Source organism: Sphaerodactylus townsendi, linkage group LG02 (genome assembly GCF_021028975.2).
Source record: "Sphaerodactylus townsendi isolate TG3544 linkage group LG02, MPM_Stown_v2.3, whole genome shotgun sequence".
In the NCBI taxonomy this organism is placed as follows: domain Eukaryota; kingdom Metazoa; phylum Chordata; class Lepidosauria; order Squamata; family Sphaerodactylidae; genus Sphaerodactylus; species Sphaerodactylus townsendi.
The window spans coordinates 83,051,681-83,074,235 of record NC_059426.1 but is presented as its reverse complement, the minus strand read 5'-3'; the positions used below and the strand labels follow the sequence as shown (position 1 = coordinate 83,074,235).

Genomic DNA, 22,555 nt, shown 5'->3' with positions numbered 1-22,555 from the left:
AAACCAGAGCCCCCATATAACTTCCCCTTAGGCTATAATAATTGGCTAAATAATTTCATATAAATACATTCCAAATCTGAATACCATACCAGTATGGGGGATACTGGGAATACTGATTAGGGTGTGTGTGTGCTTCAATATACTCAAACCTGAAAAAAGAAAAACTTTTTTAGCACACCCCTTTAACATATCTCATGTTTTTTTTCCAGATAAAAGGTTAGTTCCTTCAATAATTGCATAATATTCAGAATTCAGAAAGTCAACAGGTGCCACTTCACCTGGCAGAGAGGAGCTAGTTTAGTTTGTTTAGATTATTTGATTTTTACCACACCTTTTACCAACAAAAGTCAGGAGGAGTACCCCTCAAATGTGTCCCTTTTGGATCCTGATTACAAATGTTTCCCTTTTTTCCAGGTGTCTTGCAGTTTAGTTTACTGAGTGTCTACTCAGATGTAAAGGCCCACTGTGGTGTAGTGTTTACTCTCAATTCATTCATGTAGGATTACAGCCATATGAACATAACTGGGGAGGGATGGGAAACCAAACCAGTTTGATATGTTCATTCATCATTATACTCTTCATCTCTCTTCCCCCTGACCTCACTCTATTGTTTGTTGTGTGTATTAAGCCAAGAAGAATATGAAAAGGTCATTCAGGCTTGTGAAAGTAATATGAGTGTTCCTCCATAGCCAGTCTAAGGCAGCTAGTGTTCCAAGATTATCACTTAGCAGCAAAGTGAACCATGAAGAAGGGGCAGGAAAAAGATCCACCTGCTTTTTTAAAGGGCCCTGGCAACAAAATAACACACAGGAAAAGCCCTGGGAGGCCTCAATAACTCTAATGAGCAGCATCCTGCAGTTTGAATAGTACAGGTTTTATAAAGGTATCCCTTGTGAGTCAAAGCACGGTAGGATGAGGTTACCGTTCTCCAGGAAATCTAACAGTCTTTTAAAGTAGCAGTCTTTTAAAGTTTCTTAATAGAGTTGAACTTGGGCTCTGAAGGCAACTTCTCTTTTCCTAGTCCAGTCAGGTAATTTAGGTGTTCTTCCTATCTCTTTTAATGCATATGTATTAACATTTATAGTAGAATGTGATTTTGTTATGATATCCTGGAGGGTTTCTTGTACATTTGTGTTTCTCACACCTTTGTAACACTTGTAAGTAACAGCATTCCTCAGGGCTAGAATCCAGATATCTTTTGTGTACATCTAACAGGTCTCCTTCCATCCTAGAGTAGCAGGAAGCAGGATTTGAGGCTATTGGAGAAGTGTTTACATAGGAGTTGTACTAAAATCATACTGTGTACAGGGTACTCTTAACCCAGAACCTAAGGAGATTGTGGGTCAACATGTATGGCTAAAGGCTATGCAAAGGTGTTAGATTAATGCAGCTGAGTGATGTTTAGGCGGCCAGTGCATACTTACTTGACTGTAAGTCCTGTTGAAATCAATGGGACTTGTTCCCAAGTAAATGTGTTTTAGATTAGGATATTGTAGAATAAAGAAAGAATTGGAAAATATTCCTGATATGCCACATGACATGATCAAACTAGGAAGAAAATACTTAAAATGTCAACACTTTCTTCCTTGGTGCATAAATCAAAAGACAGGGGGTGATGACATTTTTCAGCTGTTGGAAGGGTAACTTTCCATATTTGTGAGCTGTGCATTAGTCTTGTGATTTCCATTAAAATTAATTGGCAGTCTAGATGATATGTTCTCTCTCAATTAAACAAGTACACTGGGTAAAGAAGAGAATTCAATCAATATTCATCCACCCTTGTAAACACCGTTGCACAAATGCTTTGTATATAAGAAATATTATGAATGACAAGGCAAGGATAACCCCAGTTCTAATATGTACTTGGCAATAGCTCCATTTATAATGCTGTTAAGTCCCATCTTAAGACAAAGGTTATATAGTCATAAAAGGCCTTCCAAGTTAGGAAATGTCGGTTTGGACACACACGCACGCACGCACTCACGCACACACACACACGCACACCCCTTTAACAAACACAGCTTGAGAGCCAGAACTGACACTCATTCTAGGCATGATGCTAAGCAGATCAGTGACCGAGGTTTAGAGGTACTGCACTGGTCTCCAATTCAATAAAAGAAATAAGTGATATACTGCTTGTGATATACTGATTGGTGCATGGGAAAGGTAAGTCTACACATGTGGCCCAATCCTATTCATGAAATAAACCTCACAGGATTCAGTGAGGCCTACTCCAAAGTAAGTGTTTGTCGGTCAAGAGATGTGTATGATCATCTACTGATAACTGCAAAGCATGGAATAACTTACATTAGGGAATGGGCTATCACAGTCATGACACTACATATGTATCTTTCCTATCTGTAATACCACAGGTACAGTGGCTTGCAATGGAGTCTGCTCACACATTCAGCTGCAAGTTATCAGTGGTAGTGAAATCAAGTGATAGTACTGCATTTCTGAACCAAGCCTTAAGCTAAAGGAAATTCCAAGTTGCAAATCATATGCATAATTTGCATAAACTGCTGACCTTTATAGCTATTATATCAAATTACCTAAGTGAACAGTTCTTCAACATCCTCTTCCATGGTTCTTGGATTATTTTCCTAAAATCACTGTATATTCCTATTGTTACCTACCTGCTTCTGGGTAGGAATGTGTCAGTCTCTGTTCTTGTTTGTCTTAGATGCAAAAGATTTTTCAATGTCTTTTTCCTTTTAGCCATTGATTTTCTACAGACTATTTCCATATTTTTCTTGTGCTATTATGTTTCAGGGAAAGACATGGAAGGAAACACATTGTCCATGTTGAAGGATGAGATTCCTCAAACACCAAACTCTATTAATAAGGTAACAGGGCTTATAAGAGCACTTTATTTTATTTTTTGTGTGACCAAGATGAAGAGTAGACTATTAAGTGCCATCCTATGAGTTGACACTTAAGCTGTACTTTTAGAATTGTTCTGTAATGAATAGCATGGCCTCCTTTCCAGTAACAGAGGGGTTGGTATAAGTGAGCTCCTCTTGTTCATAATTGGAGTTCTCCATTGATGTTTTCAATGCTGATAGGATAAGTGGAGTTTCCTTCATTTTATATTTCCATGTTGTGTATACTAACCCTACACTGTAAAAAAAAATCACACGCTAAAAACAAGATTCCTCTTATAAATGTGCATACTATTCAATCTTTCATCACACAACTTAATGGGAATTAGAATCCATGGGTTCATTTCTACCAGCTTTCCACTAACTGAAGCAGATCATCAGCGACGTAGGAATAGATTTTCAATGGGGTGGGGTGGGTTCGGGGGGAGCACACCCCCACCCGCCCCTGGAGGCATGGCCATGCCTCTTCAAGTCCCGCCCAGCCTCAGTGCTTATAAAAGCAGCTCTCCGAGGCCGGGGACAGCCCCTGCCCCCCCTTGGCTGGGCTCTCAGCCAGCAGTCCCTTCTGACCTCCCCTCCAATTGCCTGTCCTACGTTTTGTCTACCTTTTTTCTGATATCAAGATTTCCCTGGATTCCTTTCCACTTTGCTTCTTCTCCTCTACTCAATCTAATCTTCTCTCATTCCCTATTTCCCTCCTTCTTGAAGTAGCCTCATTGAGACCCCACATGGCACTCCTTCAAAGTCTTTGTTTACAGGTGATTGCTCTGCCTGCCAGAGGGCAAAAAAAATCTTTTTGAAAGCAATGGAGGGAAGTCGCTCTGCAGATAGTTTTTGTCTGAGGAGGACACCAGCACTTCCATTACCACTGCAGATGAGTAGAGTGCAGACTAGGTGGGCACATCCCTAGAACAGGCTGCCTTGACCTAGAAACACTCAGTGCCATCTTGCTCCACGGAGATTTGTACCAAAAAGGCCAAGACAGAAAACATGGCATTCCTGCCAAGGGCATAATGCCCCTGATAGCTTCTCATGAGGCCTTGGTGGGGCAGGGAGCCACCAGGAACCATCATTGGGAGCTTAGAGACAGTGTGGAAGATGTTTCTGAAGGAGAACTAGTAATGTTGGCATCCCCGGGTATGAGATTAATTTCATGGCCATGTTCGAGGCTTTCAGAGCTTCCATGAGGAAGGATATGCTAGTGTTGCTTAATGAGAGGGGCCTAGCCCTGAACTCCCAAAACCTCAATTTTGACTCCTATCCTTCCTCAGTAACAGAGACAAACCCAGTAGCACCAGGTTGGGGGGGGGGGGGTCAAGTCCAGTGGCGGGATTCAGCAGGTTTGCACCACTTCAGCAGAATCAGTTGTTAAAATGATGCTTGTAAACAACTAGTTGTAAAATAATTTGAATCCCACCACTAGAACTGGTTGTTAAATTATTTGAATCCAACCACTGGTCAAGTCCCTCAGCCTACAAAAGCCACCAGAAAGACAGAAAGAACGAGTCAAATGATAGGGTATGGTCATTCCTCTGACAGGAGGAATCAAAAGAGAAGGGTGAATTTCTCTCAGAGGAAGAAATGCAGGTTACTGAACAGTCTCTCAAATTCTGTTGAAAAGCAGATCCCAAAATAGCTGGATTTTTCTGGCACTTTTAAAACTATTTCAGCCCCACCACCATTAAAAAAGATGGACGGAACTCCTCTCTCCCTCCCTGTCCCCTTGCTGCTGAACACTACCTCTGAAGTCCACATGACCTAAGAGATGGAAGTTGGCAGAGAGCTGAACAATGGGCCCAGCAAGGCTACTTGGACTTGGACTTCCACTTGGACTTCAGCAGAGCCCGGCATACAGCTCTGCATCTCTGGAAGTGGTGGGGTAGAGATGAATGGTGGGCTTGGCATTCCCAGAATTTTTTGGGATCAGGTTAAAAAGACCTGAAAAAAATTAAAAGAAGCAAAAAACAAACGTAACTGTACCTGAATTTTAAAGTCAAAGGATTGAGTATTAAAAAAAACAATAATAATGAAGACAACGTTTACTAGAAATCTAACCAAAATCACAAGGAAGTGTTACCTAGCATTTACTTGCATTTAACAAACTAATAAACATCTCTTCAGAGAAAAAGATAGGAGGGTGTTCCCCCATGTTGCTAACTCTCACAAAATTTAAAGCAACAGTCATGATATCAGGGTGTACCTCAGTGCTATGAATGCTTACATTCTAAGTCAAAGACAAATAGATAATGCTGTAATAACTCATGTAAGTTACAAACCAAACATAAACAACTGTCAGACAATGCTGAAACACCTCTGTAAAAGCACCTCCCCAAGCTGGTAAGTAGCGGCTTTGCTTACTTCATATCCTTCTCAGGCTTGAAGTGTAAACCCAAGGCAGAGAATCTGCTCAACGAAGTGAAATAATTTCTATGGAAAAAACAACCTTCCTTTACAGTGAATCTCCCAGAGTTTCAAATAGTAATGGTGTAGTGAGAGCCAGCGTGGTGTAGTGGTTAAGAGCTGGTGGATTCTAATCTGGAGAACTGGGTTTGATTCCCCACTCCTCCACCTGAATGGCAGAGACTTATCTGGTGAACCAGATGTGTTTCTGCACTCCTACATTCCTGCTGGATGACCTTGGTCTAGTCACAGTTCTTTGGAACTTTCTCAGCCTCACCTACTTCACAAGATGTTTGTTGTGGGGAGGGGAAGGAAAAGGAGCTTGTAAGCCACTTTGATTTTCCTAAGAAGAGAGAAAGGTGGGATATAAATTCAAACTCTTCTTCTTCTAATACGTTCCAAAATAAGCTTCCTAAATCATAGGTCATAGATAAGACTTTCCAGTACTGGAATAATTCTGGAAAAGAAATAAATAGTAACTGACATGCCAACAATATAAAAATTCAGCAATTCCCACAATAGTTATAGTTACCATTCTCTGACAGCATTGCATCACCTATCCTTAGTATTTGCCTGCATATGTCCTTGAATAGCCTATTACTAGGCATGTTAACTAGCTGTTGTTTCTGTAATTGCTAGTCCCAGCTGTGATCTTGATGGGGCTTAGTGCAATTTAAACAAACAGGGAAAGGTCCAAATGAAAGTTAAGTTAAGTTCAACCTAAGAGTTCAACTGTTTGTAACCTGAAAATACAGTAGGATTCCATCTTTGGTTCTTTGTAGTTCTCACCACTGCCAGAACAAAGAAATGGTGTGACTCAGGTGGATATTGATTGGAGATGAAATGATTGATCATTTGTGCTTCACGGTTTCTACATCTAATCCTTGACATATGTTCTAACACATGTAGTGCTCCCCACATAATACAGGCCACATGGGGAACAAGTTACATACATCAAGTTTTTTGTGTTGCAGTTGGAAAAATGTTCTTTCTGTAAGTCATTGATATGTGATTAAACTGTTTACATTCTATGGACAAAGGACATGCTACACAGTGGCCACATCTGTAATGCCCTACAGCTGTGATGTGACTTGGTTCTCTGTTAATGAAGTTAGATCATATCAACATGTTGCCCAAATTCTTTGATTGTTTAAGACCCATTAGGAGGAGCTGTTCACACCCAGGTAAATCATCAATCAAGGACCAATATTTAGAAATAATCTGTTTAATTTAGTTGAGGGAGAGTAAAGAAAAGAACAAAATAATCTCTCCTTATGTTTCTTGGGTTTAGGTTGCAACAGATTAACTCTCTCAATCAGGTCAGCACATGTCCTAGCTTTCTTGATAATTGTGCAGGGATATTCCCTATTCAGCAAATGAACCTCTACAGATCTAGCAGATCGTTTGTAATTTCTAAAATAGGTGCTGTTACTTTCCATTCTGAGAAATAATCCAAAAGATGTGTTTCAAATGTGGTGTATAAAAAGAACCAAAATGAAGATAGGCATTCGTATCAGTAATATTTCTGTAGATAAAATCAAAAAGTTTTCTGTCTTCTAAATAGGGAATCTGAGTGCCATTGAAATGTCCAGTGATTTTGATGGTAGGATGAATAGAACTCAGTCAGTCCAGAAAAGCCTGCACCCTACTGTTGTCAGTAAAAAATTTTTTAAAGGTCATCAATAAAATGTTTGGAATTTTTTTTAAAAAAGTAGATTAAACTGAGCATTCAAAATAAACTTGGGTTTAAATTGTGTCATGAATAAATTAGCAATACTGGGAGCCAGGAGGCTATCCATAGAGACTATCCACACACCACAAATGTCACTTATTGAGGACATTATGTATAGCATTTTGGGAGAGAACTTTGCACAGCTCTCTTCCCCAAAAAGAGTTCAGCCCACCATATTTCTCCCAACCAAGTTTTCCAAAGATTGCTAAAGTAGTGATCTCTCCTGCACCCCCTCACCCCAATCCAGGTTGAGAATGATTCCTACCTGCTGAGCGAACCCCAGCAGGTGGGAAACACTTTATATCTCCCACGAACCTCTTATTTTTTGTTTCTGTGGCTGGGGCCCACCATTTTGTGTGCAGTAGGGAATTCTCCATGGAGATTCCCCATGGAGGTTTCCTCTGCTTGCGACTCATCTGTGTGCTATTTTGCTGTCAACAGTAGAAGAATAAAGTTTGTTTAGCCTAGTGATCCCATGCATGTGTTGTGTTTCCTTTTTTGTTTGTTTGTTTGGGGGGCTGTCTGTGAAACTACAGAAACACAATTAAAGAAGATGCGATATGTGCATATTTGTGTTGCTAAAGCTTCGCAGACAGCCCCTCAAAAGAAACAAAAAAGGGAAACACAACAAACGCATGGCATCACTAGGCTAAACAAATTTTATTCATCTATTTTTGACAGTGAAATAGCACACAGATGAGCTGCAAGCAGAGGAATCCTCCATAGGGAATCTTCACAGAGAATCCCCTGCATCACACATAATGGTGGACGCCACTGTGAAATTGACACAAGCTGCATGCAACAGGTAGGAAGAAAAATCCATTTTGGCTGACAATGCTTGTGTTCTCCCGTACTCCTGGAACACAAAATCCCCAAACAGATATTTTTAATAATGTCCTAAAGGCATCCTAATTATGCTTTGCAGAATCTGCCAATATGGGCTTGTGGGATCCTGATCCAAAGGTCTATAATGGTCCTTGCTGGACAACTGATGTTCAACTTCTGCCAAATAATACTTAGAGTTTAAGATCACTAAGGCTTTCCCTTTATTTGGTGGCTGTAATGTTAGAGACTCATCTGCAGGCAGATCTTTCAAATCTGACGGTATCTAGCTGGCATGTTATGTCTAATATGTTGTTGGAGATTCCTTTCTAATGCACTTATCTCCTTAAGCACCACATTGTGAAATACTGCAAGGGAGGAAATATCAATGTTTTAAGTGAAGGTAGACTTTCTTCTACATGAAGTCTTTTCAGTAGGAATCTTACAAGTTCCAAAGAAGGATCACAATTTAATGGCACCTATTAATTTGAAAATGTCTATTTGCATCTGAAACACATTATATTTGGGAGTGAGTATAAACCGTATGCTCAAATTCAATGCCCTCAATTGTTCCTCTTTTGGTTGTCTAGGAAAGGTTTACCACTAAGTTCTCCACTTCCCTCTTCTGGAGGAGCTATGTTGAAAATTCTGAAGAGGGAGAACTTGTCTTGACAATTGCTTAGCTATCCCTATTCAGATTGGTGCACATTTCATATTCCTCCCCTGAAGCATGAAATGGAAGCCAGTTTTTGGGAAGATTTTGAAAAGACAAACCCACTTCATGTCTTATGCAGTGAGCAGTCTGATTTAAACTTCTCAGTCATTGCTGGCCTACCAAGCATGCTACTATCACCTATCTGATTTGAGGCAAGTGAGAGATGTTATCAATGTATATAATCCTGTTTTGCAGCATTAAGTACCAACTCTCCTTGTCTCCCAACAATTCTCATTCTATTTGTATCCCAGGACTTGAGCTCCCAAAGGCACCTGGTGGGCCACTGCGAGTAGCAGAGTGCTGGACTAGATGGACTCTGGTCTGATCCAGCAGGCTCGTTCTTATGTTTTTATAATGCTTAGGTAAATGTTTTTGAGAAGAAAAACATAAGCTGAGGTAATATCTGCAGCCAGTTGACCTTTCCAGAGAAAGTGTAGGGAACTGGTTCAGCATATAGTATGAATTTCTAGGCCTTCTAATTGTCAAGGGTTGACTGTAGCCATATTTACTAATGGAACAATTCAGCCCCAGTTCTGGTTACATGCAAGGTGGCTTGCTATATAGTCAAGAGTCAAAGAAGTCTGAACTATATTCAGTTGGGAGGAAGAATAAGACACAGAGTAAGTTCAGGAGGGTGTGATTTTGTGGTCTTTGTGGTCTGTCAGCACTCTGTTTAGTGTGCAAGCAGTCTGGGGACATTTGCTATTGCAAAAGCAAGAATCCCTTTTGATATTTTCTCCTAGCAGCATCCATGTGTAAGTTCTATTTTCATTAGACTGTCTTCCTCTACAATAGATTAGACCCAAGGCATAATGGGGCAGGGGGTGGGAGGAGCTACATCTTGTAAAGTCTCTGGAAAACAACCCTGAGGAGTAAATGAAGAGAAGTGGCTTGCTAAGCTACTTAAGAACTGAAAACAGAATGGAGGCAAGTTACCTCACTCGGTTAACAGACTTGGCCAATGGTTGGAGTCTGCAACCATTGATTGTAACTTTTAAAACCAAGGTCAGCCAACAAAAAGCCAGTGGTTCACTGGGGAGTTGTGCCAAGCAGTCCAGCGGCTGGAAAACATCTTCAGAGGCCGGCTGGCTGAATGGAGATGAACTTTCTTTTTAAATCAAACTGAGAAACACCTGCGGAAGACCCAAAGACTATTAATTTCTGTTTTATCCTTTGTGCCTTCATTGTAATCTGTACCTTTAAGCCAGCCATAGAAAGAAACTATCTTCAGGAACAGAAGACAAATGCAGTAGCAAACAGGAAACCACAGAACATCGTAGGACAGTGGAAGGTCCCCCAAAAAACTGGGTATCCTCAGTTGCTTACCTTTCACACTGGCGAACCTTTTGCCATTTGAGACTGTTTTAAATGAAATTCATCTATAAGTGTTGAGTTCAGTTAGGCAGATGAACCAAGCAAGAGTACATCCTTTTCCATTCTTTTGTCTCTGTCAATCTGCCTGTATTCAAAATTGCCTGTATTCTGATACTGCCTGTATTCAAAATTTCTGAGATTTTTACCCAACACTCTTTTAAAAGTTCATGCATTCTACCCCCTTCTTGTTAACTTAAGAATAATTGTGTTTGTTAGCACTCTGGGGCACTGATGTTGCCACACAATTATTCTGCTTCACCCCTGGGTGGTGTTGACAGGTTACAACTCATAAAATTAAGAGATTTGTGCTGTACCACTGATTCCTTTAACAAAGCAGACCATAAAACAGACAGCTTCTGCTGTCCCTTCTGGCCCTGCCTCTTATCATCTGCTGTCTGCCTTGCAGCAAAGAATCTTCGGGGAGGGGAGTGTGTCTGTGTTAGTTTTTATTCTGCGTTGATATTAATTTTGTTATCAAATGTTTATTATCAAGGATTCTTGTTTTCCTTTTTGTAATTTTTTTTTAAAAATGATAGCTGTTGAAGTCTTAGCTCATTTAGTTGTCCTCCTTTATAGACTGAGTACAAGTTCTGCAATGGGTCTGATAAAGAGTGTGTATCGCCTACTGGAAAAAACGACAAGAAAGAGACTTTGAAGGTATGTGCAGTTTGTCCACATGATAGGGAACATTTGTGTGTGTTTTTAAAAATACCAGTTCTCTGAAAATCCTTGAGTGAATTGAAATATCTCCTGGGCTTTAATGGTTTTGAATCATGAACAAAATTTAAGGATGATGAAGAAGAGTTTGGATTTATGTCCCCCTTTCTCTCCTGTAAGGAGACTCAAAGAGGCTTACAATCTCCTTTCCCTCCCCCCCAACAAACATCCTGTGGGTGGGGCTGAGAGAGCTCCAAAGAACTGTGACTAACCCAAGGTCGCCCAGCTGTGACTAACCCAAGGTCGCCCACTAAATAAGCCTCCACAGTTGAAGTAGCAGATCAGGGAATCAAACCTGGTTCTCCAGATTAGAGTGCACCTGCTCTTAACCAATATACCACGCTGGCTCAGCCCAGGAGTCCCATGAGAAGTCATTTTGGCAAGGACGCTCTCTGAACTTGAAGCTGATTCTGGTCACTAGCATTATTTAAGTTTTAATAACGCTACATTTTCCAGGTGAAGCACAGTCTATTCAGGATTCGTTTTGAAAAAGCTGTATTATGCTGAAGCTGGCATTTTTCAAGCATGACCCAATTTAAGAAACGGGGCATTTAATTTCCAATGAAATCCTAGGAATTGTGCTGTGGCCCATGCAAGTGTTAGTTAAAAACAGTGATGGTACATGTGGAGATTCACAGTTGGTCCTCGTTTCACAAAAATGTCAGGTGTGATTGATGTAGGCTTTCAACAAAGCTTGTAGTCAAAGAGCTTATGCTGCATTTTTCTGTTGGACAATGAGAGCACATGGAGAAAGTGTTATTCTCTGTTTCTTGAGTTTCTTTTCCTATGGAATTATTATAAAATATTCACCCAAATCCACAGGAGACATACCGATGCCTCTAAATTAATTAATATGTGGTAGTCACAAATATTTTAGTTTTCCTTAATATGATAAAATTGCAGATACAGTGAATGAGTTCATTTCTTCCATGAGTCAGAGTAGCAAATGCAACAGCTTCAAAATGAATCAAAGATTACTCATTAAGTTTTCCACATGACAACTTAAGAATTATTTGAAGTGACAGCACACAGTAAAGTTTGAGCAGGCAGTTCTTTCATGGCAATTGCTAAGCAATCCAATGTGGGTTGGGGAAAAAACTTATTCCTTGATGTCAAATAGCCTTCAGCAAAGAACCCTACCATGTTCAAGTGCTTATAAGTTTAAATGTTTTTTCCATGAAAATGGCATTGCATTAGGGGTGCCAACCACTGGTGGCCAGAGATCTCCCGCTATTACATCTCCAGGCAACAGAGAACATTTCATCTGGAGAAAATGGCTGCTTTGGAAGGTGGACTCTATGGCATTATTTATTTATATGTATTTTTATCCCACCCTATACCCAAACATTTCAGGGCAATCTACAATATAAGACTCATAAAAGTCATAAAATCCAATAGAACCCAAAACAATTACAAGATGTAACAATAAAACCTGTTTTAAATGCATAAAACCTATTAAAATTCATTAAAACTTTAAAAATTCATGATATTATCAAAAAGGGGGAATCATCTCTTCAAACAAAGGCCAGGAAAAGTAGGTGCATCTTTACCAATTTTCTAAATGCAGGTAAAGAAGATGCTTGACATGCCTCAGGGGTGGGGTAGGGAGATTGGGGCCACTACTGAAAAAGCCCTATCTTGAATCTCTACTTTTTTATCAATGAAGTTGGTTGTACCACCAGAAGGGCTTCATCTGCTGATCTTAGGGCTTGGGCAACTTATACCACATTGAAGTTTGTCCTTGCTCCAAACCCCACCTTCCTCAGGCTCCACCCCCGCCCCAAATGTTCAGGTATTTCCCAATCTGGAGCTGGCAACTCTAGACTGCATACCAAGCAATGCTCCATAATCATGTAAGAAGAGGTTTACAGTCATTTACACCTCAGCTCCAAAATTACTAGAACAATTTGCATTTATTCACATGCTCTCAAATGCTCTCAACATCTAGATACTGTCAAAACAAGTAAAAACTGTGAATGTGTAATACTGTCTTATCCTGAGACAAACCACTGACCCATATGTAGTCATATTGTATGCTGTAACTGGAAGCACCTCTCCAAAGTCTTAGGTAGAAGAAAGTAATTGGAAACACTGTCTGCTTTTGGAAATCCTTTAAAATGGCTGTACTATATATTAATTATAGGCTCCTCTAGGTGCAAAGCATGTTTTCTGTCCATGAGTTGTGGTCTTTTACCCACAGCTAAACATGTGAATACCCTTTCAGCCATATGTATGCATGATGCAGCTTCTAATCCTATTTTCTAATCGCAGATTTTTTACTTGAACCCCCTCTGTAACCACTGATACCAGTGCAAGGGGAAAGGCCACTGATACCAGTGCAAGGGGAAAGGCTCCCATTTTTCAAAGACTTCTGGAATGTGCATAGGTCTCTATCTTGCTAGGGCCAGGCCTGGCAGCAACTACTGGATGACTTGCTCCCAGCCAACTTGCATGACTCATCCAGGCCCTTCCTGCTTCCTGCTCTTCAACAGCAACTACCCCATGAAAGCCCATGTTCTGTACACACACACACACACACACACCTTTTTAGGCATAATACAATTACAGTTACAGTTATCTAATAGACATCTATACAGTAGCTCTAAAACTGTTCCAATATAAAATGTAATCGTATAAATCAGTGGTTCTCAACCTTCCTAATGCTGTGACCCTTTAATACAGTTCCTCATGTTGTGGTGACCCCCCAACCCTAACATTTATCCATTTTACAGATGGAGAACACTGATGCAGAGAGTCTTAGGCAACCCCTGTGAAAGGGTTGTTCGACCCCCAAAGGGCTCCCGACCCACAGGTTGAGAACCACTGGTATAAATAGTTTAATCTAATAAAACATCCAAATAGTTAAAATTTGATCTAGTCTTAACAACTTCAGCGAAAAAGGAGGCAACTGAGGTAGCTATTACATGTGAAAGATTGCTTAGAAGAAGTCATATAGTGTTTTCATGAGACGTTAAGTTCCTTGATTTAAGAAGGGGAGAGAGATGTAATCTACGAGCATTAGTGTGAAAATGGCATTCCAGTAAAATACGTTGGGTTGTGTCACGTAACTCGGAACATGGGCAATACCACACTGCTGCTGGAATTCCTAGATATCTTCCTACTAAATCTTTAGATGGAAGGGCATTAAATCTAGCGAGCATAAATGCTCTACGGTGCACAGGGTTGTCTAAGTCATGAAATATTGTGCCATCATTCCACGTCAAGTGATCAGTTTCTGTGATTCAGGAGAACATATGGAGGGTATGGGAAAGATTCTTTGGCGTTCCAGATGTAACATTCTTTGTTTTAGTAGTTTGAAAATGAGATTCTCATTGAACGATTTAAAAAAATAAATAGAATAACCAATAGATTGTATCTTTGGCTCCACATTTGAAAACCAAGAAATACTAAGTAGATCATTTTAAAAATAAAATAGAAGAAAATTGGGCTTGCCCAGAAATGAATTTTTAACCAGTACCTAAGAGAGGTTAACCAGGCCTGGGTTTCCACAAAATGTTGTCCCAGCTCTGCATAAATAGGGACACACTTTGGTATACCCAGAATTGTTCTTAGAAAGGTGGTCTGAACTTTCTCAATATTGTTGTCAAATTCTTGTATCCATACTGGAATTCCATATAATAATGAGGATAGAATTTTTGCTTTGAAAATCTTTATAGCAGCAGGGACCATTTAGTTACCTTTTGCATAAAATAATTTTATAATTGGAGTAGTGGAGCATCTTGAGGATCTAGCTATTCTGGTTTTATATTTGGTCCAATGTAGATTATATTGAAATGTAATACCAAGGTAGTTAAAATATTTTACTTGGACCAAGTAACCATTTTTGAGGGTTCCATCTTTTGGAGAATACCAGAATTTTTGATTTGGAATAATTAATGGTAAGATGGTTTTCTTTACAGTAATTTTGAAAGGCATGTAGATATCTTAGTAGACCAATTTTGGTAAGTGAAAGGATGGTAGTATCATCCACATATAATAAAACTGGAGTACCCTGCGTACTTAGTTTAGGGGGATGGCCATTAATGATTTTGAGGTTAGGGCCTAAATCATTTTAAAATAAACTAAAAAGATGAGGGGTCAGGATATAGCCTTGCCTTACCCCATTTTTAATTGGAAACTTAGATTATAGTTCTACTTTATTTGAGTACTTTACCTGGCCAAAACTTTCCATATGTATTTTCCTAATAAGAAATAACAACCGAGGGTCCATTTTCATTGATTTGAGTTTGTCCCAGAACCTTTCCCTTTGGATTGAATCAAATGCACTTTTTAGGTCCATAAATGCAACTTAAAGTTTTTTAGTGTCACGATTCATATATTTATTTGCTAAAAAAGCAAGAAGAAAGCAATGATCTATAGTAGATTTGCCTTCAATGAACCCTATCTGTTCTTGACCAATGATATTATTTGTTTGGATCCAGTCCTTGAGGAGACATTCTAGATGTTTAGAATAAAGTTTACCAATAATGGACAGTAGGCTGATTGGTCGATAATTTTCTGGCAGATTGGAATTACCTTTTTAAAATATTGATATAATGATGGAGTTTAACCATGAGTCAGGAATGATCCCATATCCATCTATAAGAGTGAAAAGATTGGCCAGTGGACAAGACCACGAGTGGGGATTTTTCTTCAGTAATTCGGCTGTGACCCCGTCAGCATCAGGGGCCTTCCAGTTTTCAATTCTAATATTAATTTTTCAACTTCTTCAGCTTCAACAGGTGGCCAGATGGGGAGATTATTTAGAATGTAATCAAGTTCTGTAGTACTTAGAGTTTCAGATTAGAATCTGTAAAACACAGGTTCAAATCTCTGCTCTGCTATAGAAGCTCACAGGATAACTTTGGGCCAGTCACACATCCTCAGCCTAACCTACCTCACCTGGCAGTTATGAGGATAAAATTAAAGTTCAAATAAATGATTTGAGCTACTTTTGATCCCTATTCTGGAAAAAGACGGTATAAGTTAAGTAATAAATGTAGCTGAAAGAGGGCAGATAAAAGGTTTGTGGGTGGGTGACAAGGAGAGAAAGAAGCAGGGAAAGCTGAGGATATGGGGCTTGCCTGGAGGAAGGAAAGTTGTAGTGTTGGGAAGATGATACCAGGGAAAATGAGGTATCCCTCACAATCCTTGCAGGTTCCCCACTGTGCAACTGCACCCAGCCAGGTGACCAGCATCACACAATTTGGCTATCATTTTCCTGGGCAGAGGCTGACAGTGGGAGGGAAAGAAGGATAACTGAAGATGATTGAAATAGAGGTAGGTTGGCTGTTGGGTGGGAAAGAGAGATCGAATCCCCACTTGAAAATTGCACACAGATCCAAACCTGTTTGTTGTGAAGCCGTGTCCTCTTCATCAGAGTTTCTCCCTCCCCACTGCAGTGAGCCCACAGCAGACACATCCAGTTTCAGAACTCTTAGCAATCCCCCCCACCAGGGGATCTCCATTCTCTGGTCTCCCCTGATTGGCTGGCATCCCTTGATGGGGTGGGACCTTCCCCCCCGCAGAAAATTTCCCAGTTTTGGTGTGAACAAAAAACAACCGTGTAAACGTTGTTTTAGGAATATATTTAGGAATCCTTATGCTGCTCAATGTGTTACCAGTGATTTTTCATGTTTTATCGTTTAAACATTTGATTGGTAGATGGGTGGACGGTCCCTTGCGGTTGCGCATGCGCAAAAACATGGCCAAACGGTAAACCCAGAAACATCCTGCGCACGCATTGCATCAGCGCAGGGAGTGATGATTGGTTCCCCGAATGCTGCGTCATGCTCCGCGGCGGGAAAAAAGTCAAGGGGTTTCAACCCTTGTCCCTCCCCTCGGATCAGCTCAGAACTGTGCCAATGCTGTCTACTCCACTTGCAACCAGGTGCTGGCAGGACACTTGTTAACGGGGAGAACGAGCGCCAGAAACAGAATCTGACGCAGAAGCAATGGGGAGGTCATCCAAGAAACCTGTTAGATTGCGTTCTGAAACCTGGGTAAGAAGGTGGTGGGGATTCAACCAGAGAAGGGGGCAGAAGAAAGTGAGAGGCTGTGGGGGCTTTCAGGAAATAGAAAGAGGAAGTAGTGGAGGAGGGTGAACATAAGTCTTTGTTTTATCATAAATTGTGGTTGCTGTTTCTTCTAGACTGGCTGTTACTACTAATGAATTCCCTATCATTTTGTTTAGGTGTTCGAATTAATTGTATCTCCTTATTGTTACTTCACAGTTTTTTTTCCTCTTTTTGATAGTGCAGTAGAAAACAAAACAAAACAATATGTCATTACTGTTATTTATCTCCAACAGGTACAAAAGAAAAATTATAGGCAGGAGAAAAAAAGAGCCACCAAGCAACTCTTCAGCGCTTTAAAAGATCCCAGTGTGGTCATTATGGCAGATTGGCTAAAGGTAATTTAGGGCAAAATGTCATCTTAAGAATACATGGGAAGAAACCCCAGCTGTTTTTAGAGTGATACATTTATCAGCAGCCTTCTTCCAAAAGGTTGCTTACTATTTAAAAATAGTTCTGGTTGGAAATAAAAAGCTAAGAACTGAAGTGATTTTTAAAAACTTAGACTTGTGCATGGCAGAGTGGATGATGGAATCGAGGGAAACTTGGAAAATGGTTTAGCATAGATCCTGACATACCAAATGACCTCTTCAGGCAGAGTTCCTTGTTGCAGAGATTATTGCTGATGAAAGCCAATATGCTTAAAAGCCATTAAAATGTTAATTATGAGATTTATGAAAGTTTATTATTTGCATTGCACACACTTAGAATGTTTTTATAGGAAAGCTAGGGAGATGCCTTATATCATTCAGTCATTGGTCCATGTATTCCATCAGGCATGCTGGAATATTTAGGCAGAAGTCTTTCCCTACCCATACCACTTAAGATTCCTTTAGTAGGAATTCCCAGCGATTAATCCAGTAGCCTCATATACATACAAAATATATGTTTAACTGTGGGAGCTTGTGGACTTCTTTCTCACTTCCCACTGACAGTAGCATTACTCTTCATGACAAAATCCTTTCACAAATTTGCAGCTATAAACTTCATAACTGGTCTCTTACGCAGTAAGATATATTACTAATCATACTAAAGATCTATTTTTCAATATTAGTTTTTATTCTGCCCTTCCTCTAAGGCATAGGTGTCAAACTCGCGGCCCTCCAGATTTTATGGACTACAGTTCACATCATGCTGGCAGGGGATGATGGGAACTGTAGTCCATAACATCTGGAGGGGCACGAGTTTGACACCTGTGTTCTAAGGATCTGGTTAGTGTACAGGATTTCTTGTCCCCACTTTATTTCCACAACTATGTGAGGTAGCTTAGGATTTTGTTTTCAGCCACTGGTCACTTCATGCAGGATAAAGCAGCAAGACATTTGAAAGAACTGAGCTTGGTTTCAGAGCTTGATCCCATTAGCAAGAGTGGTGTTAAAGTTGTTTCACTAGGTAAGAATGCCTCACTTTTCTAGAGAGGGAACTTAGATTAAATTCTTCCTTATTCTTGTTTCTAAGATTCGCGGAACTTTGAAAAGCTGGACAAAGTTGTGGTGTGTACTGAAACCTGGAGTGCTGCTGATCTATAAAACACCCAAGATTGGTCAGTGGGTGGGGACCATCTTGCTTCATTCTTGTGAGCTGATTGAGCGGCCCTCCAAAAAAGATGGCTTCTGTTTCAAGCTTTTTCATCCTCTGGACCAGTCAATTTGGGCTGTGAAGGTAAGTGAATGCTGAATTTAACAGGCTTCATCAAGTATCTTTGAAGGACAAATTAGTCTCATAACAACCTGTGGGATGCTTTTGAAAGCTCTCTGCAGTCTAATTGTGGAAGAGCAGAGTATCTTGTGCAAAACTCTATGGTAAAACCTGGGTTTACCATAGAGTTTTGCTCAGATACTAGAGCGTCTCCCCTATCATTGGGCCTTTCCCCACTTACCTTAAGCCCCGCGCTACTCGAGGAGAGTAGTGCGGGGTCCCTCGGCACTCCCCACTGAGAGGGGCGGCAACAGCGCAGCCGCCCCGAAGCTGCTGCTGTCGCTCCCCTCAGCGCGCAGCATCCCAGGCGTTCTTCTTAACGGCACCTTTTGATGGCCCCGCGCAGAGCGCGGGGTCGTGGGGATGGCTGGGCGCGCGCCTGGGATGCTGCGCGCTGAGAGCAGAGCGTGGCATAGAGGGGAACGATGGGAGTGGGGAAAGGCCCATTGCCTGTGTGACGATGTCACTTCAGGAAATGACATTATCACACCAGTGACATTGCTGCCTAGGCTTCATTTTAAGCCTGGTAAGACCCCTGCTGGCCAACTGGACACACCAAGGGGAGGGGGGCCCCAACCCTGGTGGGGGTCTGGCAACCCTACTAACTAAACATACTTTGCATAACCCTTTGACCATTAGGTCTTCTTGGCAATTAATCACAGGGAGAGGCATGTTTTCTTACTGGGTGCTATTGTTTTCAGTGAGTATGATGAAATTTAATTGCAGCCTGTCAATATGTCCAACTATCCTGAGAACCATTTTATGTTTTGTTTCTTAATTTTTATGTTTGTTTTTATAATTTTGTTGTTTTTACCTTGTGATCTACCTCTAACGGGTCTTTGCAATCGTTTTGGATAGTTGGCTTCGGTCACGGTAAAAGAAAGGTAGGACCAAGGCCAGCAAGAGGAACAATATATGACACAGATACACACACCTACGCCATCAGTTGTGCCAAAGCTGTGTAAATGTCGACCAAATAGCATCAGTGGCCTGTTGCGTAGATGGCATGTCAAAAACAATTGTGAGCAACTGCTTGTCTTAGGGTCACACAGTCCCTCTGTGCAAATGTTTCACTTCAATGTTCTCATTGGGAATTCAAAGTGACTTCCTGGAAAATTTCACCTCACTTTAAATCTTGCTGCTTTAAAGACAGCTCTGGAAAGCTGAGAGTGAATGGCATCCCAGAAAACATCTATCTTTGACAGTGACTGTTTAAATTTGCCCCTACAAATCAGTGCTGGGAATCCATTTTGCTTTGAGGGACAATCTTATGAACTGCTGCACCTAGGTCAATTGGGATTTGAGTACTTCAAAATGAAGGCAAAGTGGATCAAGTTTTAATGCTTTTGAAGTGTGCCTAACATTCCCATTATAAATATATGTGGTTGGAAGTAAATCTGTGAATTCAGTGAAATTTGTTTCCTCCCAGTTTAGAATTTCAGCCAAAAAATATGCTTGTCAACAGCTCTCTTGCACAGAGTTTACTGTAGGAACCAAGCTGCCTAACAGAGTAGCTTAGACTACATTTTTGGTATTTAGAGACTGAATCTTCTGTTTGGATATTTTGCTTTCATGCTATAGTAATCCTTTGCACATCAACTGGGTTGTCCACACAAGGATAATCCAGTTGTAAATGATTGTTTTAGCATAATAATAGTACAGTATCCAATGATGTTTGGATGTAAACAGTTTCAGAGGGTAGCTGTATTGGTCTGCAGTGGAGCAGTTAGATTAGAGTCCAGTCCTTAGAGACAAACAAGAGTGTTTGGGTATAAGCTTTCAGGAATCAATATTTTTAGAAGGTAATTGTTAAATTTCACATACTGGGTGTAAATTTCTTTGTTTAGGAAATGAGAAATGCTGAAATTGTTGGTTTGGGCAGTTTATTTGATTATTTTTAATGAAGACTAAATTGTACACAAGGATAATGGTTATTTATTGGACATTAAAATAAATTTGCCCCATCAATTAGCTACTGTTAGTTTCCCTGACACATATGCAAGATACCAGATAGTGCCGAGTAAGCAGCAAAGAAGTCCTAAACATTTAATATTTTTCTAAATAAGGATTCACTGCTTTCACTGTTTTGTTGAGGAAACTGTTTTAATATGTAGCAACTGTAATAAATTCTGTCAAAAATTTAGCAGCACTTGAAATACACTGTAGTCATTTCTGCAAGATCCTGGTGTTTTTCTCAACATTCATGTCATACTTGGAATAGGTAGAGGATGTGCCACCCCCCTTCCTCCCATCTGCTTCGAAATTTTGTTTTTGCTGGTCAAATTTTGTTAAATTAGTGAGGAGGAATCATACTTTTGTTGTAGTTGTGATTGCCTTATAGAATGGGATTGAACACCTGTTGGATAGTCCTTCTAATACTTTTGGCCAGTGATATTGTGGAGCACCCCTGCACCAACCCTGAGGTTTGACCCCTCAGCTGTCCCTCTTTCCCTACACTGGCAGTCTTAGACCCGTTCTGTGGACCCTGGTCAGAGGGCTACGTGGTCTTGTTGAAAGGCTGGGCCTTAAACCTATGGACTTCTGGGCTTTCTTTAGGTCGAATATTGCTGGAACCGTGCGACACCTGGCTCCTGCCACTCTTCTTCTCTTGCCCTTTCCCTCTTTTCTCTAGCTTCACTCTGCTTCTTGCTTCTACTTTGTCCCTCTTACTCTTCCTTTCTCTCCACCCCTGGTTTTCCTCCTTCTCCCCTTTTATCCCTCCTGGCTTCCTTCCTCCATGGGTCAAGGCCTGTTTCCAGGTCCCTGCTGGCGCTTGAGCATCCATCGGGTCCTACTGGTCCATGGATTGGCCTCCTGGCCTGAGAGCCCACTTTCTCCTTTAAGGGCCAGTAATTGGGGTATTGCCCAGCTTTGTTGTGGCGTTGGGCCACCCTTCAGTCTGCATGCTTACCTGCGGCTGCTCACTCCTCCTCTTAGGCCTTCCCTTGCCCAACCTCCATCCACAGTGTCTGCTGCTGTTCTTGGTTCCGCTGCTGAGATGGGCAGCTTCAGAATCTCCATAGTGGGTTCTAGCTGTTGCTCTTGGGGTGCCTCTTGACCGCCACCTATTTCTCCTTGATGTGCCAGTGGCAAGGTGGCCAGGCGTGGCTTCATCGTTGCTCAGAGTCACCAGATGCCAGTTTGCAGGTGAGTTTGGGTGCCGCGGGTAAGTCCGAGCTGGTGGTGGAGGCCAGCGCCAGACACATGTACCTTTACTGTACCTTTTCTGCACTCATGGCCAGTGCAGGGATATAGTCAGTTACTTGCTGGCTGAAGTTAGTAGTGGACTTTCTTGCCATTTGGAAAGCTGTTTAACTGCTTCAGGCTTCTCATTCATTTTCAGTATTTCTAGATAACATGTAGAGACTGTTATGCATCGATTGTTATTAAATACAAAACGGGTTTTCTTGTTTAAAACAGCTTTGTTTTTTCTTTCTCATAACTTCCTAACACTTGACTATTTAATATAGCAAGCACTAGCATTTTGGTAGTGCCGAGCACTGCGGGTGAATGTAATTATTAAAACTTCTAACCAAAACCAGATAGAGTTTGGATCAAATCTCCACTTGGACACTAAGTTCCCTGAACGACCTTGAATCAGTAACACATATGTTTGCAGGGGTCTTGCAAGCACAAAATGCGGAATGAGGAAGCATGTATGTGGCCTTGAATTGAAAAGGGGGAAATGGGGCACAGTAAACAGCAAAGTTAAAATTTTCAAGGTGAAATTTTAAGTAGACTTGATGAGGGCAGTCACCTTTGTTGTCCATGTGTCTGTCTCATTCATGAGGGGTAATTACTACCTAAAAATGGGATGCGTATGAAAGGACCTATGCCTTCTCCCTTTCCCTCCCTTTCCATTCTACAAATCTGTAGATCAGGCTAGGAGAAGAGTGGCTGGCACATTGTAATGTTGGAAGGTAAACTGGTAAATTACTGCTTTTTCATTTTGTAATATCATTGGAGCACATATATGAACAGGCCTCAGCACATTATATTTGACTCTAATTTTCATACAAGAACAGGTTTTTCTCAGGCATTTAATATATGTTCATATGCAAAGGAATGGTTGTAGCTTGTGATAGTAATTTCATAGATGACATTAGCTCAGGAAAAAAATACATCTGTGTTTATTCCAATT

General features: G+C 40.8%; 1 protein-coding gene across 3 annotated transcripts in view; it reads left to right on the top strand.

Annotated features, from left to right (window-relative positions):
• The window catches only part of OSBPL5 (oxysterol binding protein like 5), a 156,707-nt gene that overhangs the window by 81,040 nt on the left and 53,112 nt on the right, over nucleotides 1-22,555 (top strand). For 2 of the 3 annotated variants that reach the window (XM_048484296.1, XM_048484297.1), the window contains exons 3-6: nucleotides 2,773-2,846; nucleotides 10,502-10,582; nucleotides 16,953-17,054; nucleotides 18,175-18,378. In XM_048484296.1, coding sequence (XP_048340253.1) covers nucleotides 2,773-2,846; nucleotides 10,502-10,582; nucleotides 16,953-17,054; nucleotides 18,175-18,378 — 461 coding nt within the window. The remainder of the gene's footprint in view (nucleotides 1-2,772; nucleotides 2,847-10,501; nucleotides 10,583-16,952; nucleotides 17,055-18,174; nucleotides 18,379-22,555) is intronic. The other variant, XM_048484298.1, reaches the window with a different exon arrangement.